The sequence below is a fragment of the Periplaneta americana genome, chromosome 4 (genome assembly GCF_040183065.1).
Source record: "Periplaneta americana isolate PAMFEO1 chromosome 4, P.americana_PAMFEO1_priV1, whole genome shotgun sequence".
NCBI classification, from domain to species: Eukaryota; Metazoa; Arthropoda; class Insecta; order Blattodea; family Blattidae; genus Periplaneta; species Periplaneta americana.
Window position 1 is genome coordinate 117,449,908 of NC_091120.1, and position 12,655 is coordinate 117,462,562.

Genomic DNA, 12,655 nt, shown 5'->3' on the forward strand with positions numbered 1-12,655 from the left:
TTATTAACAATTTTTAATCATAAATACGTTTTTCAAGATGAGAGAACACATACAGATTCGGAAAGTAAAGCTCAGTTTTAATGTTTTCACAATAATTCACTTGGTTACCACCAGATAGCACCCAATATCCTGTTTCCACTTTCTCTTCCTTCTTCAGCTACTTTCTCTTTCTTTGTTCTGCAGTCAGCACACTCTCATTTTGGACGTGGTTTTTGTAGTAATTAGATCTGCAGTGATAAATTCTAACATGGAGAAGAGGAAATGTGTTTTCTCTAACAGTTTAAAACAAGAGTTTTCCTTCTTGAAGGAATATGGCACAACAAAATGGAATGTACATTGTGCTGTTCAGTTTTCTCTATTGAACATGGAGGGCGATCTGATATCATGCAGCATGTAATAAAAAAGAAGCATGTGTTGGCTGTTACCTCCAAGACTTCCAGCCAGTATCTCACATCTAGAGTACAAATAGTGGACTACAAAGTGAAGAAGAAAAACGTGTTGCTGCTGAAGAAGGTCTCTTTGCTTTCCAAACAGCAAAACAGGTATTCTTTCAGGTCAATGGACTGTACATCACAAACAGTGAGGGACTAGTTTAAAAAAAAGTTCACATGTTGCAGAACAAAGTGCGAGTCTATAATGGTGAACGTTCTGTCACCATACACAATGCATGAAATCCACGGAGAACTTAAAAATGCTAAATATGTGCCTGTGATGGTTGATGCTTCTAACCATAAAAGTTTAAAATCAGTGTCGTTTCTTGTACGATATTTTGTTCCTGATCAGAGTGTAAAGTGTAAAATGATCTGTTTCCAGAATATTAGTGGCGAACAGCTGATTTATTACTTAATCATGTTCTAGATATTCTGAAGAAAACTCATTTAACTGACAAAGTTGTTGTGTTTTGTGCAGATAACTGCAATATGAATTTTGGAGGTCATAGAGGGCTGTAAAGAAGAATGTTTTTCATAAATTGAACAATGAACTTAAAATGAACATTCAAGGGATTGGTTGTTCAGCACATGTGGTAATATTGCTGTGCAGATATTCTCCCCATTGATGTGGAAGAATAGTTAAAAAATATTTCAATACTTCCAAATTTATACTGTAACAGTAGAAGAATTGTAATCATTTTGTGATTTTGTTACTACTGTTATAAGCAGGTTCTGGGTAGTGTCAAAAGTAGATAGTTATCACTGTTGCATGCAGTTACCAGGGTCATTGATATGTTTGATCCGCGCAAGGGATATTTCATGTCTCAGTACAAGTGCCCTACATTATTGAAACAATTTTTTAAAGCTCACAGTCATTTCTTTGGCTTTATTTCATTCAAAGTCAGCTGAAAACATTTTCAAATTCAATAAAAAATTATAAAGAGCCAACATCTCAGCAACTGAAGTAGCTGAAGAACTAGATTTACTTGAATAAAATATTAACAGAAAATGTGTCAACTTACTAACTTCGGCTGTTAGTTCAATTTTGATCCAGTTAGAGAATGAAGGTCTTTACATAAAATCAAAATTCGAAGAAATAGCAAATTTATTTTATGATACTTTCATAGATTATTTTGGAAAATGGGTTTCTCCATATGAACCTACGAAAACATTTAATTGGATGATACTGAAATATGTTATATCCTGGGATGAAATTTCCAAATCTCTTAATATTCTAAAAGCAATGGATGCAGGCTCATCAGTTCAGATAGATGAAGATGAACTATTTGATTAAATTATACATGTGAACAATATTGTAACTTGCAAACTTGAAGAATGGAAAAGCAGTAATATTAAAGTAGATAAAAATGGTGTTACATTTTTAATGCACTTAAAAATTTATTTGTTCAGTTTAAAAACACAGAAGTTGTATACTTTGCATTGGCTGTACTAGGCACAAAATTCTGTTGGGGAAAGAATCTCTTCAATTATGAACAGCCTGTAGACTGATAAAAAGAATAGTTTCATAATTGAAACTGTACAAGTTATTATTATTGTTAAGACTCATTTTCTGGATCTCGTTTGTAAAGAGTTTTGCAATATGTTATTGAACAATCCTAAACTTTTGCAGGAGATAAAATCATCTGAAATATACAAGTTTAAGAACAAAGTTTCTGATGTTGAAGGAACTAGTTCATGTTTAACAGATTAAAAGGTTCATATGCTTGTATGTGTGAAATAAATATAATTCACTGATTAAATTTCCAACTTTTTACTATGTTAATATTTAGGATCTACCTTAGCTGATTAGTTTCCAAGTCTTGTTCTTCTTGTGTCGACACATTAGTTATTTTTCCAGAGGTCCGCAGAAGATCCTTCTTCTTCCATTAAAAGCTTCCTTTGTTCATGTTTGCAGTTTTCTTGGGAAGGATGGGCCTAAATGCGGTAACATCCCGTTGCTTTCCACACACCACTATCTCTTTCGCATCTTATTAAATTCCAGGGGGCCCAAGCGTGGAGATGAGGAGAGTGGATTTGGCTAATTGGGCCCTCCGGACGTCACCAAAAGTCACGGCAGGGGTTAAATATTAATTCTATCAGAATGTCTGACCCGATCAGAGACCAGGAAATCTCAATTAGCCTTTGCCCCCCGCATCTCGGACTAGCTTCTACGAATCATCAGAAAATCTTAGAGTGTGATTGGGCCAATTTTTCCGAAAATGTTTCCACACTTTTGCCCTCGTAGCTCAGCGGACGAAGGTCGGAATTTAGATGTCAACATCTCAGGTTCAATTCCTCGTTACTCCTTTTCATTTTATTGTGGTTCAAGATAGTATAATGTAATAATACAAAAAGAAAAACTAATACCAGTATTATGCAACTGGATTTTTCCAAACCTAATATTAAATTTATGTTATTTATATCGCTAAAGAACGATAACAGAATATAAATGATAAATATCGGTTTGTTTAATTAATATATTGCGAAAGAACAATAACAATATAAATAACTTGAATATTTTTTTATAATGCTAATGAAGGAAAACAGAATATAAATGATAACTTGAATATTATTTAAATCACTAAAGAACGATAACAATATAAAAAACGTGAATATTATTCATATCGGAATTTCACAGATTTATTACAGATGTATTTAAGAAATTGTAGAAGAATAGCAATTAGTAACAGTGTCCTATTTATTCTTCTTGGAGCCAAATTTGTAACTTTTAAAAGTGTGGTTACTATGTTGAAGTGTATGTATTGTAACGGATGCTTGATTTGTTATGTATGTGAGTCAGTTATGGGATGCTCGATGTCGTCGCAATGTCGTAATTATAGTTTGATTGTGTTTGTGTGACTATTGTGTATTAATTTATTATGTATGGTACGGAAAGCTGCATATTTGTGTTATAGAAGTGTTACGTAATTGTGTTGTTAATGTTTTTGTATGTTTTAAATTGATACCTGATATTTGTTTTGCAATCGCAATGCCTAATTTTACGGATTGTTTATGTTTTGTTTACATCGCATAAGCTAATTTAATTTTCTTTTCCACTTCTCTTTATGCTCATCTTTTTTGTGTATAAAACTATAGCCCTAACATACATATGTAAAATAGGGCTAACCCCCATTGGAGATACAATATTAATTATTATTCATATCGTTATAAAACGATAACAGAATACAAATGATGACCTGAATTTTATTCATATCTCTAAAGAACGATAACAAAATATAAATAACGTGATATCCATAAAGAACGATAACTGGATATAAATGATAATCTGAATATCATTTACATCGCTAAAGAACGATTAAAAAATAAAATGAAAACTTGAAGAAGGCCCGAACCCACGACCTTTGAATCATTAAACAAGCACTCTACCGCTGGTCTACGAGGCGCAGATATGGAACACTTTCATAGTTCCGGAACTCCTTGTACAAGCACATGCATCGTGTAACATCGCCGTGACCCGAAGTGGACTTTGAAAATATTCGCTGTTCACGAGTGCGGCCACTTTTTTTTTTTGACAGCTGTACAAGAAATAGCTAGGAAGTAATTTTTTAAGTGCTATAAACTTTCAAGACATCAGCGGCCAGTATAAAACCTTAGGACTACTCGGATGATATCCACCAATTCTGGAGAATTATTGATGAAAATTGGACCAAACTTTAAAAAATCAGCCACTTGCATGCGAGAACCAATCCCAAGTCAAGATAGGACAGTATTTATTGTACTAAACCCAATTCATCCTTTGAAGAATGTTATTGTGTAATTATATTAACAAAGCACGTAAAACACTATTTTTGGTTGATTGTAGGCCTATATGTCAATATTCCAGGTTCGCAGTGACTTTACAATTCTTGGTGACAGGAGATTCGTTTACAAGTCTTCAGTACATTTTGCGAATTTCAAAACAGGCTATCGGAGAAATAATCCCAGAAGTTTGCCCAGCAATTGTCAGCGCATTGAAGGAAAATATCAAGATGAGTTAAATCATAGTACCAACTTAATATGCTTCTTTAATGGGGATATTTTAATTGCAATACAAATAATGAAACTTTGAGAGAATTGCAATTAAAGCATTCGAAATATCACACCAAGAAAAATCAATAATATTTCGAAGTCGCATTGTAATAAAGAAACACGTACAATAAAACTACAAACATTTTCTTTTTCGACTAATAAAAATTTAATTGCCAAATTATGTTTTTAATTTAAGTGTACAGTCAAAACATGTATTTTAAATCAGCCAAAGAAAATTATTTTAAAGTAAAACATAGGAATGCAAAATATTCCTATACAAGTAATAGTACAAAAATTGGTATTCAATTAATTAAAAATAATAAGAAAAAAAAAAAAAAAGGAGATATTAAATGTGCTAGTTTTGACTATCGGAGTAGCGTATGTGATGAACATTCTAGGGATGGAGTTTTGCTTGGATGATGTTGAAGAGAGCCAAGAGAGTTTGATTCAAATCCGGAAGTGACAGAATGTAGTGTAGTAAGAATGGAATTGCAGATTTTGTCATTGAAAGGTTGGCTTGAGAAGATTCTTGTGTCGGAGGATGTTGTGGTGGTTCGGGAGCTGAACCATAGGAAGTTGAGGGAGTAATTGGTTGAGTAGGTTGTCTAGGATAACCCATTTGGGAAGAAGACATGAAATGAATGTGCAGATGAATGAAAACGTTGTTGTCCATAGTAAATTGGTATTTCAAAGAAGTTTCGTTTTGCTTTCACCTGAATGTCATAAATAGCTTGCTGAATCCCTTTCCTAGTAATTGCACGATATGCTATCATTTTCGATGAAAGGAAAGCACAAAATGATTTGACTTCACATTATTCAACAGTGATCTTAAACCTCCCACAAGCCATCGGCGTGGTTCAGGCAGTAGCGCATTTGCTTGCTGATCCGGAATTGCGCTCAAGCATAGGTTCCATTCCTGCTTGGGCTGATTACCTGATTGTGTTTTTCCCAGGTTTTCCTCAACCGTAAGATGAATGACAGGTAATCTATGGCGAATCCTCGGCCTCATTTTGTCAATTGCCACTCGCTATCACAAATTCCATCGACGCTAAACAAACTAGTAGTTGATAGAGCATCGTAAAAACAACTAATTAAAAAAATTAACGTCCCAGCAGTGGCTTGCATAATTCCAACGGCGGTTGCCAGTAATTCTGTACCTATCATCCTGCTTTTTCGCTCGTTTTGGAGCCCTGTCTCATCTTGCGTGTTAACTGGCAGGTTCCATTGTTTTTATTATAATAGTCAATATCACCAGGATTCCACAAGACTGGACATAATTTATGAGGTCCAATCTACTTCAGACCACTCCATGCTTGAGGTGTGCGCGCTTCACGAGACAAACGGCAACGAACCCATCCACACTGCGGCAACGAATCCCTTTGTGTTCACGAGTAAAACCGACAGGGAACGGATCGCTGCGCGGCATTTGGGGTGTGCGCGTTCTTGCCACAGCACATGCTTGAAATCGCGTACAAATGAGCGAACGAAGCCTTGAATTCTGTTCGAGCCTTGTTGCATTACTGCAGCGGTGCATCTGTGTATTCCCAGCCTAAGGTAAATCCTAAATATTAACACAATAAAGAAGTTGGAAATTTAATCAGTGATATATAAATGTTAAAAGTTAAATATAATTACTGATAGTTGTAAATGTTAAAATTCCATTCATAAAACGATTTTGACAGTGAAGTTCCACTTCAAAAATAAGACATGCATTTAATGAATAGTAGTCACTATTAAATAGTGTTATGAAGTCTCATTATAGCAATAAGTTTTTTAATATTGAACTGGATCTGTAAGACTCAGAGGGAATGCTTGCACTCTTTGTTATTCAAGTGTCCTGTTTTTTAAGCAAATTCGGTAAAATGTCCTGTTTTTTTTTAAGTTTATAAATCTAGTCACCTTATCTTAAAAAAATATTTTCATTTTTAATCATTATGAAGTTAAGAAAAAGAACTTAAAACGTGATTCCACTGTGCACATGAATTCATACTCACCTTTCTCAAATGCGTCTGCTTCCATAATGACAAGGTTCAACAAGGTGATGAATCTGGTCAACAGTGTACGTGAGCTGCGACCACATGCCTTTATGATGTCACTATCCCCATGAAGCCAGTCTGCACACACTTTAACTGCATCTAGCAGCCCTTCTTCAGCAACCAACTCAAGTATGTCTGCTGGATCGAGCACTTGACTGTTTTTAACACTGCTTTTATCAACATCTTTGCTTTCATTATAAATTCCTTTATTTGTTAGTGCTTTCAAATTATTTGAACTGTTACTACTGACCACTAAACTATCATTACAACTGCTTTCTTCTTCACCCAAACCATTCAGATTTATTGATGGGTTGGCAAGAATGCTTTCAGGTAAATTATCTTTTTTCCCAAATTTCAGATCACTACATTCTTTCTGTTCTTTCACTTCAATATGATTACAAATTTTCCCATTGGTTAATGGCAAATTATCGATTTTTGAACCATCAGAATTTGTATGAGATGTTTTCGCCTCTTCTTCTTCATCTTCATCATCCTCATCCTCATCTTCATCTTCGTCATCATCATCATCCTCATCTTCCTCGTCAGAGCTCAAATCCAAATCTGGTTCAGCACTCTCACTTATATCTGAATTTCCATCCTCTGAGCTTGAACTGCCACCACCATATGAGAAATCTCCTGCAAAAAATAATTCAATGTTTCAAGTTTTCATAACAAACTTTGACTTTATAAACAATATATTAAGGAAAGAAAAGTGCAATCTGTCCTCACCAGTCCTATAGAGTTCATATTTCCCAGTAACGATTTTTCTTTCAAATGAGTGTAATATATGTTAGTTTAACATGTTCACTCCCACACTTTCATAGAGTTAGCCTCACCCTGTCCAGCCATTTTCTACCTGAACTCATTTTTCAACATGATACTAAACAACTATGGCATTCAGGATATGCAACAGAAGTCACCTGTAATTGACTATGGTCATTTTCAGTAGTGAACATGTTAATGTGGTTCACAATTCTATACAAATATAAACTCTAATCCGACCTATGGTAAAAAAAAAATCCTTCGAAGCTTATTAATAATCAATGATCAAAATCTAATCAGTCGAGCAGAATTAGTTGTTTTAACGACCCCAACAAGTAAGAACTACTTTTCAACTCACTTGTTTGATCACCTGATTATTATTTCAATAAAAATCGTTAAATATGAAGGAAACAAATGCTATCACAAGAAGGTAATATTCACCAGGAACAAAAGTTATCAAAGAAATACAATTGCAAAGAATACAAAGCAAAAATACACTAAAGATAAAGCAAGTTATACTCATGGGATCTTTCGATTTTCATATCCAATATTTTTCTAATACTTTAAATATTATTCCATGGAAACAGATTGAGTGTGCTGTACTCAACAGTGCAGTGCAAGTATTTCATCAACATACGACAGAAAGTCATATTTATGCAGTGCATAATTGAGGCAGTAGCCAGAAAATGGGTCCTTTTTCGGGAGAATATTTAATTAGATTCTCCGTTTCAAAATCTACTTGCTTACGTAGTTTTGTTTCAATATTTTGTAAACAGAGGGCAGAGTAGCTAATTAAATGAACCCATGCACCCTTGCGTAGTTGTGGAACTCAGCAAACATCAGTGAAGATGATCCTCAAAGTGAGTGTGAGTCCATCCAGGATGTGCACTGAAGTGTTAACTTACTCTGAAGTTAAACTTTGAAATGAGTGTGAGTCCATTCTAGAATAGTACTAAATAACCTGTAATCTGTAATCAACGGATATTCTTGATTTTTATGTATTTGCTACAATTTATGACGTAACTATGAGATATATGTAAGAAATATCATTTTACTAAAATGATTATGAACTTGTAAACCTCTGTAATGTGCGCTGTTCAATGTTGATGTTTAATTTCCGCTAAAATATAATCATACTGAAAGTATATTGATAAAATAAACTTGTTCTTTGGAAAAAGAGTCTGGGTGTAAAAAATGCTGGGAGGGAGGGAGGGAGGGAGGGAGGAAGAAAGGGGGAGGGAGAGCGAGAGAGAGTGTGTGTGCGTGAGTGTGTGTATATAAAACCCTATTAAAATTGGAATGTATTATTTAACAAAACTTGTAGACAAATATTATTGTGTGTCTAATGCCTACCCACCTCACTTTCATGATTCAGGTTCTGCATACTGCGAATAGATGGCAGGACTGTGACCCATTTTCAAGTCACACACCACTTCGACGGGCCACGTTATGCTTGATGTGTATCTGTGAAGAGTTATGTCGTGTACTAGGGTGAATGTATGTGTAAGTATTCATGTAAGGAATGGGTGAGAATGGTGATATGATGATGATGAGGACGGGAGAAGGGGAAACCCAGTGCCAGCACGTAGCCTACTCCTGTCAAATAACACCAAGGGGCCAGGCTTAATGTCCCCATCCAACAGACGAATCACTATAAATGACATAATATGCCTTTTCTTCATATGCACTGTGGAGAGATTTTGGATTTAACCCACACACAATGGTGCACAATTTAGTGATTAGAAGTTGTGCACCCCATCTCTCCTAGTCCCAAGGTAGAAATTTTACATTAAAATTTCTGATCCCGCCGGCAATCAAACCCAGGCCAGCTAGTCTGGAGGCAGACTCACTACCACAGAGCTAACTTGGCAGACACAAATATTATTGTAATAGTATGCAAACTGTTATTTTGATAAAAGTGTATTCAAATCACAATTACATAAAAATAAATCGTTCAATAATTCTTTTCTCGAAACATGACTTTTGCTCACAGGCCCTTTTCCTGGCTACCGCCTCAATTATGGTTAGACTGTATATCTAGGGTCTCCAGACTTAGGGTTGCAGAGTTTACTGAGAATAGTCAAGACAAGCATGATATTGAATTTGCCAATTTACTGTTTATTACCAAAAAAAAAAATCTTGCACTGAAAAATGTCCGTTAGTGGGTTTCACCTGTCAATTTCCGTCTTGTTTTAGGCAGTTGAAATCAAACCTTACATTTAACACCTGACTTTATGTTTTTCACATAACTAATTTTTGGTTACCCTGAAAAGGTTTGGGTTGCAAAAGTGGAAATTTGCACCAAATATCTTATTATTTACGTCCATTTTCATTTGGATTGTACTAAAATCATGCGTGTGCATATTATTTTACTGTTTATTGGATAATAACTCGATTTACAGTGGTTTAAAGAGGCAAGAAGATGATAATGTTGATTCAAGGTGAATTATTATTATTATTATTATTATTATTATTATTATTATTATTATTATTATTATTTTGTATGGTTAATAACTCGATTAGCAGTGGTTTAAAGAGGCAAGAAGATGGTAATGTTGGTTCAAGTTGGATTTACTATAACTATTATTATTATTATTATTATTATTATTATTATTATTATTATTATTTTATTGTTTCGTATGAATAAGTGAGAACTCTATCAAAGATTCACTAGAAACACCATCAAAATAGTATTTAGGTGACGAAGAGGTGGTGGTAGAAACAGAAGGTGAGCAACATGTCTCTCTTTGGTGATGGTTCAGAAAGACAAAATACAAGATTATACATCTACAGGAGGTAAACTGCATTCACCAAAAGTTCCTAAAATTGTTGACTGCACAAAATGAATTTACGGCTGCTTTGATAAAATTTCAGAACAACGAAATAAAAACTGCAAACAATTCTGAGAGCTAAATTGTGACAGACAAAATGATTTCAATTTAAATAACGTAGTCATTGATATATCTAAAGAGACTCCACAATGATAGAGCAAATCAACGTGCAAATTACAAGCAATATTATTTCCAAATGAATGGAGAGAATATCAGAATATGCCAACAATTAATTTGCAAGACTGTGCATTTCAAAATACATATCAATAATTACTATAAAACGTTTTGGGGAGAGGTAACAATGGGAATTTTAGTAACAGTGACAGACAAAGAAAAAAATGCCCCTCAAAAATAAAACTAGCTATCAAAACAGATGCTGTTGTACATTCATACAAATAGTTTCCTTGCTGTCTCAAGTCATAAGACCAGAAAACCGCCCCAACGTAAATGTTTGGATTTAAATCTGAATATTTAAAAAATACATTTTCCTTACAAAGAAGAGTGCTCGAGTAAAAATGTTGCACCATTTAGCTTACAAAGAAGAATGCTTGAGTAAAAATGTTGCACCAGTTAGCTTACACAGAAGAGTGCTTGAGTAAAACTGTTGCACCAATTAGCCTTGTCACTTATCGATTAATGATTTGCAATTACTTCAATTTGTATTTTTTCAAGCCTAAAAAAAGACCAGTGCATAACACGTACAATTTATGAAAAGCCTAGAAATTGCAAGATGATTTTTACTCTCATATAGCCAGAAAAGACAATTCTGTGATTGAAAAATCTGCTGATAAAGAAAGAGCCACTAAGGATATATCATTTAAATCTCCTAATCTTGACTTGCAGCCAAGAAATATGTCACTAGAAAAACATTGGAATATGCTGTAATTGAAAACATAATTATATTTTTATTTTGACTTACAATGTGTGAAAAAAAAAAAAAACATGAATCAATGGTATTATTCCATTCTATTTGGTATGTTTTCTTTATTTGGATTTTTTTTTTTATGTATCATCAATAATACAGTTTGTCAATTATTTGGACTGTGAGACATCTATCGAAGCAAAGAAATTAGAATTATGTCATTTAGTTTTCGAGTTATGATTTTAATGAAATATTTTGTTACTGTAAAAAATGCTACATTTATAATGACGGAATAATTTATTTATGCTAAACCAATACGTTTATTGTAGTGGCGATTTTTTTCAAGCAATTTGAGAAGTGTGACAACGCAATGACACCAGAAAGAAAAATTTTAAAAATTTTATTTTCGTTTTACAATTTTTTGCATATTTTTCCAAAATAAAGAAAATAATAGTAGAAATAACATTAAGTAAAGGCATTCACAGCTTCACTGTGGAATGAGCTAATGTAACCGGACCTACACCAATCGAAAGTATGTTTCAAGCTCAGTAGATGGCACATAGTTACATTTTTCAAATTTAACTTCCGTTCACGTGAGGAATCGCCATTTTGCAGAGTTTGTTTTATACAAGAAAGTGGTGTTACTGGAATTGTGAATATGGGGAAAAAAAGTGTGTCTGAAGCTTTGAAATGGCAAATAATTGGTATGAGGAGGTGCGGTAGAACTCACAGAGAAATTGCAGCACAATTGGCAGTAAGTAAAACCTGTGTGACAAACACAATAAAAAAATTTGATGAGGAAGGTGCAGTGACAGATAAACAGCGTAGTGGCCGGTCTAGGGCAACCCCTGTATGCGATGACAGGCAGATTTCCAGGATCTCAAAAATGAACCGTAAGGCTTCTATTCATGCAATAAAAAGAGAATTTGAAGATTCCACACAAAAACAGGTTTCAACAATGACAATTTCTCGTCGGCTAAGGGAATTTGGAATGTATTCTTACATGCTGCTTTTAAAACCACTGTTGAGCAATAAAAATAAGCAGAACAGAAAAATTTGGTGCCGAAGCAAGAGAAACTGGTACATGGAACATTGGGGGAAGGTTCTGTTTAGCGATGAATCGTGTTTCCAGCTCTACAGTTCCCGAAAAGTCAGGATTCGAAGGACTCCAACAGAGAAATTTCTCCCTGTCTCGTACCAGCTGTTCAAGGAGGAGGCGGTGCAGTTATGATATGGGGTTGCATGTCAGCTGCAGGCACTGGAATACTGAGATTCATTCAGGGTACAATGAATTCTGAAGAATACATCACTATGATGAGAGAGAACATGCTACCATCCGCCCAGATGCTTCACAATGGATATTTTGTCTATCAGCAGGACAACGCACCCTGTCACAAATCTGCAGCAACAATGGAATGGTTTGAAAATGAAGGTATCTCATTGTTGCAGTGGCCAGCCAGGAGCCGGATTTAAATGCAATCGAAAAGCTGTGGAACATCATAGGTGTTCGTGTAGCAGCTCGCCAGCCGAGGAATGTCCACAAACTTGGGGAAAAAAATTTCTGAAGTGTGGAACAAAATTACGCCCCAGGAATGCAGAAAATTGATTCTGAGTATGCGTAAGAGTATTATATTGTGTTTGAAGGAAAAAGGTGGTCCCATTGACTACTGAACATACAATTTTTGGTGAACTATAAGTGAAAAT

The 12,655-nt window shown here is 34.6% G+C and overlaps 1 protein-coding gene across 4 annotated transcripts in view; it reads right to left on the reverse strand.

Annotated features, from left to right (window-relative positions):
• Smg5 (Smg5 nonsense mediated mRNA decay factor) overlaps positions 1–12,655 on the reverse strand; it is a 535,039-nt gene that overhangs the window by 357,169 nt on the left and 165,215 nt on the right. For all 4 annotated transcript variants that reach the window (XM_069823861.1, XM_069823860.1, XM_069823859.1 and 1 more), the window contains one exon: positions 6,455–7,132. In XM_069823861.1, coding sequence (XP_069679962.1) covers positions 6,455–7,132 — 678 coding nt within the window. The remainder of the gene's footprint in view (positions 1–6,454; positions 7,133–12,655) is intronic.